Source organism: Urocampus carinirostris, chromosome 19 (genome assembly GCF_059441175.1).
Source record: "Urocampus carinirostris isolate Australia breed hairy pipefish chromosome 19, RoL_Ucar_1.0, whole genome shotgun sequence".
NCBI classification, from domain to species: Eukaryota; Metazoa; Chordata; class Actinopteri; order Syngnathiformes; family Syngnathidae; genus Urocampus; species Urocampus carinirostris.
The window spans coordinates 16,457,195-16,472,685 of record NC_142367.1 but is presented as its reverse complement, the minus strand read 5'-3'; the positions used below and the strand labels follow the sequence as shown (position 1 = coordinate 16,472,685).

Below are 15,491 nucleotides of genomic sequence, written 5' to 3'. Positions count from 1 at the left end.
TGTGTTTGGCACCTAATGTGGTCAGATAGTTATAGTTAGCTTGTTTTTTTGTTTTTGCAGGTGGTACATTAAAAAAAACACTCCTTTGAAGGAGAAATCAAATGCAAAATAAAATAGTAAATCAAGATTTATGACATTTATGTTTGGCACAGGCATGTCAAGACTGAGATGGCTTTCATAAAGTACTATTTTCTTTGTTTTTGCTCATGGTACATTCCAAGAACCCCTGCACTGCTTTGAGAGAGAAATCGGATGCAGATTTTTATGAACTAGTTAATCAAGATTTATGACGTCCATACCCATGTTTGCCACTGCTATTTTTGACGTCTATACTTGTGTTTGGCACTTAATGTGTTAAGTATTATATAGTTAGCTCGGGATTGTTTTGCTTGAAGTGCAGTCTATGAACTCCCACAATGCTTTGATAGAGAAATCGGATGCAAATTTTTATGAACGAGTTAATCAAGATTTATGACGTCCGTACTCAAGTTTGCCACTGCGATTTTCGACGACTATACTTGTGTTTGCCAATTAATGTGTTAAGAATTATATAGTTAGCTCGGGATTGTTTTGCTTGAAGTGCAGTCTATGAACTCCCACAATGCTTTGATAGAGAAATCGGATGCAAATTTTTATGAACGAGTTAATCAAGATTTATGACGTCCGTACTCAAGTTTGCCACTGCGATTTTCGACGACTATACTTGTGTTTGCCACTTAATGTGTTAAGAATTATATAGTTAGCTCGGGGTTGTTTTGCTGGTAGTGCAGTCTATGAACCCCCACACTGCTTTGATAGATAAATCAGATGCAAATTTTTGTGAACGAGTTAATCAAGATTTATGACGTCTATACTCAAGTTTGCCACTGCGATTTTCGACGTCTATGCTTGTGTTTGGCACTTAATGTGTTAAAAATTATATAGTTAGCTCGGGGTTGTTGATTTTTCCCATGTTTTTGCTGGTGGTACGTTCCAATAGCCCCTGCATTTCTCTGATAGAGAAATCAAATTATGAGATTATAAGATTTATGACTTCGATACCCACGTTTGCCACTGAACGTGTTAAAACTGTGACAATATTTATAAACGGCTTCCTTTTTTACCCCAGTTCTTTTGGTTTGATAGAGTAAATCCACAGCGTAAGGGAGGATGGCATCCTACCATTGGGTTTCGGATGCATCAGCGGCAGACGTATTTGGGCAGGGGGGGCATCGGGGTAACCCCCAGACCCGTTTTTGTCCTCTCCCCCTCCAGCTACTCCAGGAACATCTCTCAAGGACAGGAATGCCTCCCCCTCAAAGTCATCTGCGAGCAAAGTGTCGTGGTCCAGGACCGTCACCACCAGGCACGCCCCGGGAGCCTGGCACTGATCCGGTGATACCAGGCTGGTACACCAGGGAAGTCAGTGGTGAGTTCAAAACATTTCTAAAAATGAGAAAACGCGATACTTACAATTCGAAGACCTCGTCGAAAAGAGGATTGAGATCGCGGTCCTTGATACGGGTTCGGCGAGGTTCTACTAGCGGGAAAGTGTGGTAAGGTTCCAGACTCAACAGCACGTATGGATCACTAAAACCTGGGGGGACATCGCACAAAGGATTTTAAAGGCGGTGTCACGACACTTTAAATGTTGCTACTCTCTGCCGCCATCTACTGGCTTAAAGTCAGAATGGCAGCCTCAGTCGGCTTATTCCTCAAGTACAAATAAACTCTTCTTTTTCCCCATCATTTTGCGGGCTTGGGTTGGCGTTTTGAACTATTTAAAACAGGTCTTTTACTTACTTTTACCATTTTCAGGCTAAACTAACAAAAAAAAGACATGAAAATCCATTCTTCCCTCCAGCCACTTTTCCTTTGAATAATGTGTTGCGAGTTCCGGAACAGCGGTGCTAAAAGTAAGATAAAAGCAGAAGGGCATGGTGGAAATGAAATGGTAAAGGCTCTTTGAACTCATTTGGGCATTGTCAACACATACTAACTTTTAAAAGACACCTCAGATGATGCACCCCACCTTTAAAGAGCCAAATAATGCAAAACATAAGGTGAACAATAAAAAAAATCTTAATAAATTACATTAGTGCATTATTTAAAAAAATAGTATATAAAAGATGTAGCGGGTTGTTTTCACGTTTGCCTAGAGCAGGGACACCCCTGCCCTAGTACTGTGACTAGACTTTGTGCTTCCATTTCCTCACTGTGTTTCTCATAGGGTAAACCAGGGGTGTCAAACTCATTTCAACTCGGGGGCCACACGATAGAACAAACATTCTCTCGGGGGCCGGACTAGTAGATTGAGGAGAAAGAAAAAAGAGAAATAATTAAGAAAAAGAGAGTGTGGGGCCGGAAAGGGAGAGAGAGAGAGAAAAAGAGAGCACAAACGTGAGAAACGAAAGAGAAATAGTGAGAGGGGGAAAGAAAAAGAAAACCAAAGACTTATTGAAAGAGAGAAAGAAAGGAGGGAAAGGGGAAAGCAAGAGAGGGAGAGAAAGAGAAACGAGTAAAAGAAGGTAAAAAGACAGAAGGAGACAAAGAAAGCGAAAAAAGAGACACAGAGAGAGAGAGATACAGTGTGAGAGAAAACGGGTGGAAGAGAGAGAGAGAGAGAAAGAAAGAAATACATCTACAGCGTCTTTGTGAAAGGAACTTGGCTTTGGCAACACCAAATGGCCATATTTCAACCTTCAGCTCGTTTTTCCCGTGCGCTTCTCTGAGCACGGCCAGATTCAATGCCTTAGTGGGCCTGATCCGGTACACGGGCCGCCTGTTTGACACCCCTGGCCTAGAGAGTAGTACACTTAAAAATATGTATTTCATTGGGGTCTCACACTGGGGACAAAAGTAGCATCAAAACAATGATTATTTTATCTTTGTACTTTATTTACCGTTATAACTACTGATCAGAATGACCGATAGAGGGCAGCTCATACCCGATTTGACTTCGGTCTTCAATATGGATAACTATAAATAATAATAATAATAATTTCCTTGTATTGTCATTCTGTGTAACAATGTACACAGAACGAAATGTCGATTGCACCTGACCCGTTGTAGCGAGCCGATGCAGCCGCAGCCAACAGAGGGCGCCGCCGACCACTTAAAAGAAGGTTATCTTCATTAATTCTCTTTGATTTTTTTTACATCCAATTATATGTTCACTTTATTGTTAGTTTACCATAACTGGTTATATATATATATTTTGGTATTTATATTTTGATATTTTGTACTGTACGTAATCATGAATTGCTTATAAAATACTGTACTCGATTTGGCCACTAGCGTAGGTTATCTCGATTTAAACATATTTATATTATTACTGTTATTAAATTATGGTGAACAGGATTTACATTTCTATTTCCTTTTATGACTTTATCGATCGATCTATATATTGTTTTTATTCATCCATGTAATTATTAATTATGTTTTTGTAGTGCAGAGGTTAGGACATTCGCCTTACACGTGAAAGGTCTCCGGTTCGATACCGGGATGGACGCAACCAGGCTTTACCTGCCCAAGACACACCACAGGAAATGGTGCCCCTATGGCCCTGGTGGCTAAGGGTTCCACCCACCCAATTATTAATTTTTAATAAATGTGGCCTTTAGAGGGCAGCCTATATTCACTTTGTTATATTATTATTATATATTTCATGTAGATTTTCTGATTTTGGTCCACCTTATCAAGGTCTCAACGCGTGAGACTTTTTTTCTTATTTATATAAATTATTTGTCATTATTTTAATAATTTTTATTGGCTTCTATTATTTATATATTTTATTACTTATATTTATATATTTTTCTTTATTATTTATATATATTATTCAAGTAATTATTAATTACTGATCAAAATAGTAACCAGTATACCCGTCTTGGCCACTTGAATTTTCATATCGAAGGATTTTATACATTTGACGATAAAGGATTTTGTACGATCAAATACAAATTACATTTAATGTAAAAGATATTCACTGGCTGAGCTGTGGGGCAAGGTCAAAGCGACCTTGTGAAGAATGATGTTTACAGAAACAACGGGAACTGGGACAAGGGCTGATAAGATAATCAGCACATCCGACGACGCAGAAGTTCCTGATGACGGGGGACGGCAGGCGATGTTTGGAGAAAAAAGCCGTGATGACGTGGAAACGCTCGGGGATGTTTTGACCGGTCCGGACATCGAGGCGACGAGGTGGAGCCCACATGGGCGTTCCTGGCCCGCCCATGGGAGGAGCCGACACGCCAGCTTGGGAGAAAGACGTGGGTCGGGAGAAGATAGAAGATCGATGGAGGGGGAACGAGAGAGAGCCTGGACGAAGACTAATTCGATGGGATTCACTTAGTTTATTTTTCCATAACCAGGTGCAAATGTCTACTCTCATTATTATTCTATTTTGTGAAGCTCAGGTTTCAAAACGAACAAGATGAAGCCGCGTTTAGTTGCTCTCCGTAAAACGTAAAAATCATGACGAAAAATGAACTGATAACGAACGGAACTTCACCGTTGGAGTCCATCGGGAGGAGATTGGCGGCGTTCAACACTTCAACCCTGAGTTTTCGCTCCGACCTCGCGTAGGACGCCAGGAGGGTAACTGCGCCGTATTTCTCCCCGGCGACCACTTTCTGCGAGATAAAGACGGCAAAGAGTTTGAAAGAATCAGTTAGGTGAGAGTGACTGCATGGCGTAAAATCTATTTTTTTTCACCCTTATTTTAATATATACGGTTGTATGATTTTTCTTGCTACCCTTTCTTTGACTAAAGCCGTGCCTTTGGGCTTCCATTTCCTCACTGTGTTTCTCATAGTGTAAACCAGGGGCGTCACGATAGAACATTCTCTCGGGGGCTGGACGAGTAGATAAGAGAGAAAGAAATAAGAAAGAGGGAGAGAAAAATAGAGAGGGTGGGACAAAGATAAAGCGAAAGGGAGAGAGAAACAAAAGGGGTAAAAAGAGAAAAGAGGAGAGAGAGTGGGGGAAAGAAAGAAATCCAAAAAGATATAGAAGGAGAGAAGGGGAAAGCAAGAGAGGGAAAGAGAAGAGAGAGAAAAAAGGAAAAGAGAATAAAAGAAGGTAAAACGACACAGTGGGAAAGAGACAAAGAAAGAGAGAGAGACAGAGGGTGAGAGAAAAACAGGAAAAGAAAGAGGGAGAGAAAAAGAACGAAATCCAAAAAGATATAGAAAGAGAAAGAGAGAAAGAGGGAAAGAAATAAAAGGATATTCTATTTCTTATTGTCAGATGTTTTTATTTTTATTGTAGAAAAAAATAAATACTTAAAATAAGGATAAACTTGGTGACTTTTATTCTCTTTCTTCTGACCAAGCCTATTTTAACCATACTTCTCATAATAACAACCTGGTAATAATATATTTCCTATCTTCCGATTTGTTTTTCTACAAGTAGAAATTAAAATGAGCATATTGTTGGAGAGTTTGTATTTTCTTTAGTAGTTGACTGAGCCTATGTTAGCCCAATACCCAATGATAACCCAGTACAGTAATTACATAGTAATAACAATGTAATTGTCCGAGCCAAAACAAATGGTTGACCCAAACGCGTAACGTCTCACTCAAAATCTTTATTGAGATATTGACGAAACAAACGCCAGCGATCTGGTGCTCGCTGGACGAGGGAAGCACGCCGTTCACGGGATCGGAGCGTGATCGGAATGCGGAAGTGTATCTCCTGGGGCGGGAGATCGGAGTGTGGTCAAATAGGTAAAACGGGTGAATAGCCGGAGCTGGAGATCAGAGCGTGGTCGGTGGTCGAAAACGGGTCGTCAGCTGGAGCGGGAGAACAGAGCGTGGTCAAATGGGCAAAACGGGTCGATAGCCGGAGCGGGGGATCAGAGCGTGGTCGGTGGTCAAAAACGGGTCGTTAGCTGGAGCGGGAGATCAGAGCGTGGTCAAATGGGCAAAACCGGTCAATAGCCAGAGCTGGGGATCAGAGCGTGGTCGGTGGTCGAAAACGGGTCGTTAGCCGGAGCGGGAGATCGGAGAGTGGTCAAAAGGACAAAACGGGTCGATAGCTGGAGACATACGGGAATCAGGAACAGACGAGTGGTATACGGATGAAAACGGGGCCGACGAAGTCAAAGTGCTTGCCTTGCGGATGCAGAGGTTCGCTGACGGACGGACAAGGAGTGACTGGGGGTACTGGGTATAAATAGGAGGGGAATTAATCAGGCAACTAGGAGCAGCTGGCACCAAACGAGCAGGCTCAGGTGAGGGCAATGAGTAATCATGACAGTCATAGGTTGCTGTTTTAGAATTGTCCTTCGAAATATGCATAAAATGACCACCACCCCCAAAAGGATTTTTGAAGTCTTTGCACCGATATATAAAATGATTTAACAAGCATTTTATTTTTAAAAAATTAATTAAAAAACATAATCTCAGAAAGTAAATAGAATTATGCTTTATATTAAGTTAAACAGGGCAGCACGGCGGCACAGTTCATGTCTTGGGAACCTCCTGCGTGGGTTCAAATCCAGCTACAGACTTCCTGTGCGGAGTTTGTATGTTCTCCCCGTGCTTGCGTGGGTTTCCTCCGGGCACTCCGGTTTCCTCTCACATTCCAAAAACATGCATTTCAGGTGAATCGGCCGGTCCAAATTGTCCCTAGGTGTGAATGAGCGAGCGAATTGTCTGTCCCTATGTGCCCTGCGATTGGCTGGCAACCGGTTCAGGGTGTCCCCTGCCCACTGCCCGATGATTGCTGGGATGGGCTCCAGCACCCCCGCGACCCTACTGAGGATAAGTTAAACATCTCACCTGCTCCCATATTTTTCCTTGGAGGAACTTGTCCACGAGATGGCGACTGCTCATCGAGTGATAAGTCAGGTACGCCTTGAGTGTCTAAAAATGGTGAAAGTGATTGTTAAATTTCAGTTTTTACCACCTTATTATAATATACTAGATATAACGTGTATCTATTATCACCTTGTACTCATCGGAGTGGAGGATTTTCAACGGCAGGCCGTTACCTTCGCCGTGGAAGCATTGTTCCAGGCACTGGAATTGATAACACAAGCAGCTGAATCAGCATTTTCTTTTTTTTTTTTCTTTAAAAAAAAAAAAAAAAGAACTTAAAAGTTAACCTGCAGGGTGTAAAGCAGCCTGCAACAGAAAATCATTAGTCCCTCTTGTTGTGAATGCTCAGTCGCCATCTGATGGAGGATCTTCACCGAGTTGTTCCACAAGGGAGTGAGGAGACTGCCCGAGATGAATTTGAATCAGATTTGTTAAAGTGACAGTGCGTAATAATTCTTTTGTGCATCATGAGGTACTGCGCCGGGCAGCACGGCGGCGCAGTGGTTAGGGCGTGTGCGGCACAGTTCGAAGGTCTTGGGAACCTCCTGTGTGGGTTCAAATCCAGCTACCGGACTTCCTGTGCGGAGTTTGTATGTTCTCCCCGTGCTTGCGTGGGTTCCCTCCCACATTCCAAAGACATGCATTTCAGGTGGATTGGCCGGTCCAAATTGTCCCTAGGTGTGAATGAGCGAGTGAGTTGTCTGTCCCTGTGTGCCCTGCGATTGGCTGGCAACCAGTTCAGGGTGTCCCCTGCCCACTGCCCGATGATTGCTGGGATGGGCTCCAGCACCCCCGCGACCCTACTGAGGATAAGCGGTGCAGCTAATGAGATGAGATGAGGTACTGCGCCACCCAGTGGTCTAAAAAAATGGCACACTATTGACGTAGTGCTCAGGGTTGGGTAGGGTTACTTTAACTGGATTACTTTCAATTACTTTTGGATTACTCCAATACCAAATATGCTAATAAAAGACAAAAGAAACTAAATATGAATAAAATGACTACATTTTGTGCAGGCTTGGGGAGTAACGGAATACATGGAACGGCAAAAATGATGTTGGCAAGCTGTTTGGATTTATTTTCATTTTGTTTCTGTCGCATTTTATGTTCGTTTTGCCGGAGATCAAAGCCAGGAGAGAAAGCTTACCACGTGTTGTGAGTCATCATTTTATTCCTATTTAGTTTCTTTTGTCTTTTATTAGCATATTTGGTATTGGAGTCATCCAAAAGTAACTGAAAGTAATCCAGTTAAAGTAACCCTACCCAACCCTGTCTACTGCTTGAGTGGCGATTTTGCAATGAACTGTATTATTAGTCAGTTCTTTAAAGTGACTGTAAAAAAGTCACCACTAGAGGTCGTTGTAGCTTAGTATGGAGCTGAAGTGTGTGGATTTGAAGAAGAATCGCCACGACACGCCCGTAGGATACCACTTGGCTACATTCTGAAGCCTACTGATTCTCAGCCAGCGATGGGACTTGAAACCTTGTTTCAATCCCTGGGAGAAACAAGAAAAGACTGAACCAACCAGATTCCCCCGGAGCAGCTGAAAAGAGCAAATAGCTGTAGTTGGTCAAAGCTAGCATAAGCAGATAACTTTACCAACTAGTGGGATCCGCTAAGGACAAAGCAGGCTTTATTTACACGTGGCAGTGAACAATAATAATAGAAGTTCACGGCAGGCCACAGCCTGCAGCCAAGTTAATGGCTAGAGAAGGAAAGAGTGAAAAAAAAAGTTGAAAATGTCTGAATCGCGGCATTCAGCTGTGGAAGGCAAATGAAATGAAATGAAATGACACAAAAGGCTGAAGCAACCTTTATTTACACAGAGCTGCTTGCATTAACAAAGGAGGCAAGACATAGCTTAATTGTGGGAGGAAGATGGAATAAAGTGACATGGCTTGAGCTGGTCAAGTGGAGTAGCGGGTGGATGCAAAGAGGGAGAAGCCGGCGGTGGATCGAAAACAAAACTAAATTAAAAAGTTCTATTTGCAATCACTAGGTTTTTGCTCCTCCCCTTTAGTACCATTTAAAGCTTTGAACCCCTAACAAATACAGTTTTATGAAGCACACGAAATTCTGAACTGAACAAATTGAGAGAAAGGTATTTTGGTTAACATACGTGACTTGAGAAGGAAACAGTGGAAAAAAAGTGGAAGCTGACCAAATCCCAGGACTCCATCATTACATGCATGGCTGAGCTACGGAAGCCATTAAAGGAGGTGTCTGTACTTTAAAATATTTCACTCGCCGAAGCCATCTTCTGGCTGAATTCATCATTGCAGCTCCTTGTGTTGCATGTGCTTGTATGTAAAATCCTTAGACGCTCTCGATTAAACTCTTCCTTTTTCATGTTTTTGGGGGTTTGGGTTGGCATTTTGACTGTACCTAAAACAGTCCTTTTCTTACTTTCACCATTTTCATTCTGAAATCACTCCACCCCACCCATCCTCCTGCCTCCTTTCCTTCAGTGTAATGTGCTTTGTGGCCACAACGCTGAGGGATGAAGTAAGATGAGTGCAGAAAGGCGTGGTAGAAAAAAATATAAGGGCTTTTTGAACTCAGTTGGGTGTTGTTAACACATACATAATAGAGAAAATATTTAGTTTGAGTGCAAAAAGCCCCACCATGACAAACTCCCTTGGCAAAAAGATCTTTGTCTCCTTCTCTCTCTGTGTCTTTTTACCTTCTTTTGCTTTCTCTTCCTTTTTTCCTTTTCTCTCTTTCTCCCTCTCTCTTGCTTTCCTCTTCTCTTTCTCTCCTCTCTTTTTTCTTTCTTTGTCCCATTCTCTCTACGTTTCTCTCCCTCTCTTTCTCTTATTTCTTTCTCCCTTTTTCTTTCTCTACTACTTTCTCTTTCTATATCTTTTTGGAGTTTGTTCTTTCTTTCTCACTTTCTTTCCCCCTCTCTCACTATTTCTCTTTTCATCCCTTTGGTTTCCCTCTCTCTCGCTCTCTCTTTTCTCTCTTCTGTTTTTATCTTACTCTCTATCTCTCTCTTTCATTGTCTCTCTTTGTCTCTTTCCCACTGTGTCTTTTTACCTTCTTTCACTCTCTTCCTTTTCTCTCTTTTCTCTTTCTCTCTCTCTTTCTCCCCTCTCTTTCTATCTCTTTTGGAGTTCGTTCTATGTCTCTTTCTTTTCCCCTCTCTCACTATTTCTCTTTTTATCCCTTTTGTTTCTCTCTCTCTCTCTCTCTCTCTCTCTCTCTCTCTCTCTCTCTCTCTCTCTCTCTCTCTCTCTCTCTCTCTCTCTCTCTCTCTCTCTTTCTTTGTCCCACCTTCTTTATATATCTCTCCCTCTCTTTTCTTTCTTTCTCTCTTATCTACTGGTCCGGCCCCCAAGAGAAGGTCCGTTCTATCGTGTGGCCCCCCGAGTGATAATGAGTTTGACCCCCTTGATTTGTACAATGTCATGAAACATTTCTAAACCAACGAGTCTTCTTTTGACCATTATTTGAATCAATGGTGTTTTTTTTTTTTTTTAATTGATGAAGTTACTTACACCACTAGGGGTCGCTATATGATAGACACACTGTTGCCTTGAGAATATTCCTACTGGGGTTTCATCACCTGTTGAAGTTCTCCTGCACCAAGTTTTCATTCATGTAGTGCAGTTCCTTTTCCAGGTATCGGATAAGAGGAGTTGCGGCCTGAATCGAAAAGTGCGCAGGATTATGTTATTACAACTTTATAAGCTTCTCGATTTCCAAATTGTGATAAAGTGGTGAAGAACATCACAGTACGTACATCTTCTGTCGATTTGGAAGGAATCCGCTTCCTGGTGGACATTCCTCTGACGTGAGTCTCGATGTCCGTATTCAACTGAAAATATAGACCAAAATATTTAAAACATATTTGATTTTTTTATATATTGTATTTCCTACATGTACAATATATTATACTTTATATTATAGTATTATGATATACAGATCTATTGTCCACAAAATGGGTGAGTATTTTTGTCATCACGGAGTCCAACGAGCAGGACGCACGCTTCACCGGCACGAACGAGACAGAGACTCCGGTAAAAACAGGGGTGGGGGACTATGCGCTACAACAACAGCCGAATCATTGACACACACTTCTCACTCTTTCTAGCAGTATCGTGTAGACCAGGGGTGTCAAACTCATTTTAACTTGGGGGCCACACGATAGAACAAACATTCTGTCGGGGGCCGGACTAGTAGATTAAAGAGAAAGAAAAATAGATAAAGAAATAAGAGAAAGAGGAAGGGAAGGAGAGAGGGCGGGACAAAAAAAGAAAAACAGAGAGGGAGAGAGCGTGAGATACAAAAGATAAAAAGTCGCGAGAGACAGGGAAAAGAAAGGGAGAGGAAGAAAGAAATCCAAAGAGAAATAGAAAGACAGAAGGAGAGAAAAGAGAAAAGAAAGCGCGAAGGGTAGGAAGAGAGAAAGAGAAAAGAGAGAAAAGGAAAAAAGGAAGTTAGAGCAAAAGAGGTTAAAAAGACAGAGAGAGAGAAAGAGACAAAGAGGAACAAAGGAAGAGAAAAATACAGACACAGAGAGTGAAAGAGAGAGAGAGTAAAAGAGAGAGAAAGAGAAAGAGAGAGAGAAATACAAGTACAGTGTCTTTGTTCGATGCACCTGGCTTTGGCAACATCAAATTGACATAATTCAACCTGCAGCTTGTTTTTCTCTTGCGCTTCTCTGAGTGTTGTCTCGCGGGCCGGATTCAATCCCTTAGCGGGCCTGATTTGGCCCGCGGGCCGCCTGTTTGACACCTGTGGTGTAGACCCTTCTATCTACCGAGAGAGCTTACTATGGTCATTGTGGTTGCTGTTTACGTTCCACCGGACGCTAACGTTAGCATAGCGCTACATCTCCTGCCCGCCGCTATCAATAAACAGCGGCTCGCACACCCCGACGGAACTTTTATCGTCGCCGGCGACTTTAATCGGGCATGCTTAAGGACTGTACTTCCCAAATTCATTCAATTCGTGGACTGAGCAATTAGGGAAAAAAAAACACTGGACCGTGTGTACAGTAAGATCAACCATCTAGTTGGACCTGGCCATCTCTGTCTGTCCCTCACCCCCTCATACACCCCCCTCCGGAGGATAAAAAAGCCTATGCAACAAGGACAGTACAAACATCTTCTTTGTACCTTTATCTCTTTGTTTTCTTTGTCCTCACTGTAAAATGTGGACCTAGAGTGCCACGTTCAATTTCGTTGTCCCAATATATTCAACCCATGTTGTAACAATGACAATAAAGGTACATTCTATTCTATTCTATTTTCAAAGCCAAATGTTATCCCCGGTGTTAGGAATTAAATATTAAAATGTACCGTTTACCAAATTGTCCATTAACTTGTCCAAATTGACTCCATTAACCAAACACAACCTACATTCACCTAACAATGCGCGCTCTTTTTGGGAAAAGATGGACAAGAATAGCCGACATTTTCACATGGGGGAAGATTTAATTTCTTATATATATAGACAGCCATATCCCCCTAGTGGGAGGTGGCTAGAGTCATTTCTGACTTTTTTTGGGAGATTGATTCAGAGGAGGGGATTCCCAGCCCCCTCGCTCAACCCAACTGAGGTGTTGGGAGTCATTAGGTTACCAAACCCCCCAATTCCTACCCCTAATTCTGAACGCCAAGCAGGGAGGCAACGGGTACCAATGTTGAAGTCTTAAGTAAGGCTTGAACCACAACCTCCCAGTCTCGGGGCGGGCGCCATACCCCCAAGTCCACCGAGCTGGTAAAGATTTAATTTCTTATACAATTTAACGAAGTGAACTCCATCGAATAAGTGTCGTTCGAGTCTCTGTCAAGCCTTCTCTCTCGATTCTCCTCGATCTTCTCCCGGCCCACGTTTTTTTCCACAAGCTGGTGTGCCGGCTCTTCCCATGGGCGGGCGATGTCTGGACCCCGAGCGTTCCCGCGTCACGAAGGCCCCTCTTGCGTCGGGAAGCGCTGATTATCATATCGGCCCTTCGTCCCAGTTCCTGCTGTTTTCTGTAAACGTCATCCTCCACTAGGTTGCAATGACCTGCCCCACAGCTCAGCCAGTGAATATCTTTTGCATTTAAATGTCATTTGTATTTGATTGTACAAAAGTCCTCTATAGTAAAGTGTGCAAAATCCCGCACCGGTGATTTAGTAACTAGTATAGGGCCGCCTGTTGGATACCTGTGTTCTATAACATACTTTCATCCAATCATCATCAGAAGTAGACAAACCTGGTACATGTACTCTGTGGGCCTTAGAGCACATTTTGGGGATTTTCTCTGCTCCAATTCAAGTGATAATTCTCACCAGGATCATTTGTATCATTGGACTTGAAGAGAAACCTTCCAAATTGTGCAATATCTGTTTCATGTGGAGGAAGAAACTCCAACCCACAAAAACAGCCTCGAGAGGGATGGGCACCGCCAGGCTGTACTTGCCCAAGACACACCACAGGAAGTAGTGCCCACTATGACCCTGGTGGTTAAGGAATCTGTGAATTTGATATCTCTCTTTCTCACTCTCATCCTCGCTCTCTCTCTCTCTCTCTCTCTCTCTCTCATTCTTGCTCTCTCTGTGTCTCTCTCTTTTTCGCTCCCTCTCATCCTTGCTCTCTCTCACTCTGTCTCTCTCGCTCATCCTTGCTCTCTCTCATCCTTTCTCTCTCTCTCTCTCTCTCTCTCTCGCTCATCCTTGCTCTCTCTCTCGCTCATCCTTGCTCTCTCTCTCTCGCTCATCCTTGCTTTCCCTCTCTCTCTCTCATCCTTGCTTTCCCTCTCTCTCTCTCTCTCTTATCCTTGCTCTCTCTCTCTCTCTCTTTCTCTCTCATCCTTGCTCTCTCTCTCTCTCATCCTTGCTCTCTCTCGCACTCATCCTTGCTCTTTCTTTGTCCCTCTCTCTCTCATCCTTGCTCTCTCTCTCTCTCTCTCGCTCATCCTTGCTTTCCCCCTCTCTCTCTCATCCTTGCTCTCTCTCTCTGTCTCTCTCATCCTTGCTCTCTCTCTCTCTTTCTCTCTCATCCTTGCTCTCTCTCTCTCTCGCACTCATCCTTGCTCTTTCTTTGTCCCTCTCTCTCTCATCCTTGCTCTCTCTCTCATTCTTGCTCTCTCTCTCTCTCATTCTTGCTCTCTCTCATCCTTTCTCTCTCTTTCTCTCATCCTTGCTCTCCCTCTCTCTCTCGCTCTCATCCTTACTCTCTCTCTATCATATATATATATATATATATATATATATATATATATATATATATATACATACAATATAGACAGGGATACCATACACATATATATAATGTTTTCCACCTATATTGTATTTTTCACTTTTTTGGTAGAATAAAACAATCTCTAAAAGAGTGAATTTTTCTCATATGACAGAAAGTTCTGTTCATTTTAGAAAATTATTTTTGTTTTAAATATATTTGAACATGATTATTCAGTATTGTATATAAAACAATCTTTTCATTTTCTAATTACTTTTATTTCTTATGTATCGTATAATTGTTCCCTGGAAATATAAATTGTTCATTAAAAAATGATTCAACACTATTTTTTTAACTTCTACTATAAAAATATATAAAAAGATAACGATTAATACCAATATTAGTGTAGATTCTCAATGAATAAATATAATACTATGAATTCCAAATAAATATATGAATACATTCCAAAAAAAGCTATTATTAAAAATAATTTTTCTCCTCCCTTTGACTTACAGCTTGTACTTCTATAACCTTGACTTGCCTGGCTAGTTTCCTAACAAATGAAAGTAATTAAAATAATTTGTATTTTAATCCTTTCATTTTTTGATCTGTCGTCACTGTCTTCTCCCTCCTGCAGCCGCCCGCTACTCCAGTCGACCAGCTCAAGTCACATCACACCAATAGAATAGAATACTGTTTTTTGTTTTTTTTTACTTTATTTATCCACTATGGGTCCCAAGGCTTTCCATGACGCTACCGACACAAACTGTTGGTTTGTAGAAATTTTGATTATCATTACAAAAATTATGTTTTTTTTCAGCAGGGATCAGCGCACTGACATTTTCTAACTTCAAAGGAATTTGAAAAAGATCATCTTCCGCACCTTCCTGCCCAGCGTATCCAACGCAGACCTTATCTCTCTGCCGAGGAGCCCTTGAGCCTGCTTCACCTGCGAGGGCAAGGTACTCCGGAACTGCCTTTCTCCAATCACGTGCTGGGTGCGTTCTCGAAGACCGGCCCAGTTAAGCTGAGCGGGGAGCCGGGCCAGGACCGAGCGAAGGTACTCCAGGTCGTTCACCACCACGCATAGCTAGTCCAGAAAAAAGCGCAGGATTCAAAAAAATGGAATAAAGAGCATCTCTTGACGGGACCCACCATGTTTACGGCGCGTTCGGGGTCCAAGTTTCCGGAGAGCGCCCTCACTCGGTCTTTCAAACTGTGGCAATAGGACACCATGATCTTACAAACGTCCTGCATATGAAGAAGAAGAAAAACTCATTTATGATAGTAGACCCCCAGGATAAGGCATTTTTCTGTTCTCAGGTGGGGAAAGTGAAACTGCTGTATAGCAGAAGATGTCTCTCGTGTGCATTTTCTTCATGTTGAGGTTTTGAGTTTTTCCTTGCCCTCATGTAGGTTTTAGATCAGGGGATGCTGTAATTTTAGTCTGTGTTTTGCAATAATCTGTGGTCTGTGAAGCTCTTTGAGACTTTTTGTGATAAAGGGCTTTGAAA

At 42.2% G+C, this 15,491-nt stretch overlaps 1 protein-coding gene across 1 annotated transcript in view; it reads right to left on the bottom strand.

Moving 5' to 3' along the window:
- unc13d (unc-13 homolog D (C. elegans)) overlaps positions 1 to 15,491 on the bottom strand; it is a 45,364-nt gene that overhangs the window by 6,392 nt on the left and 23,481 nt on the right. The window contains exons 24-33 of the mRNA XM_088323132.1: positions 15,133 to 15,228; positions 14,861 to 15,067; positions 10,550 to 10,624; positions 10,373 to 10,452; positions 7,091 to 7,205; positions 6,933 to 7,004; positions 6,765 to 6,848; positions 4,493 to 4,613; positions 1,453 to 1,576; positions 1,162 to 1,385 (exon numbers count right to left, since the gene is read on the bottom strand). Of these exons, the coding sequence (XP_088179258.1) occupies positions 1,162 to 1,385; positions 1,453 to 1,576; positions 4,493 to 4,613; positions 6,765 to 6,848; positions 6,933 to 7,004; positions 7,091 to 7,205; positions 10,373 to 10,452; positions 10,550 to 10,624; positions 14,861 to 15,067; positions 15,133 to 15,228 (1,198 nt within the window). The remainder of the gene's footprint in view (positions 1 to 1,161; positions 1,386 to 1,452; positions 1,577 to 4,492; positions 4,614 to 6,764; positions 6,849 to 6,932; positions 7,005 to 7,090; positions 7,206 to 10,372; positions 10,453 to 10,549; positions 10,625 to 14,860; positions 15,068 to 15,132; positions 15,229 to 15,491) is intronic.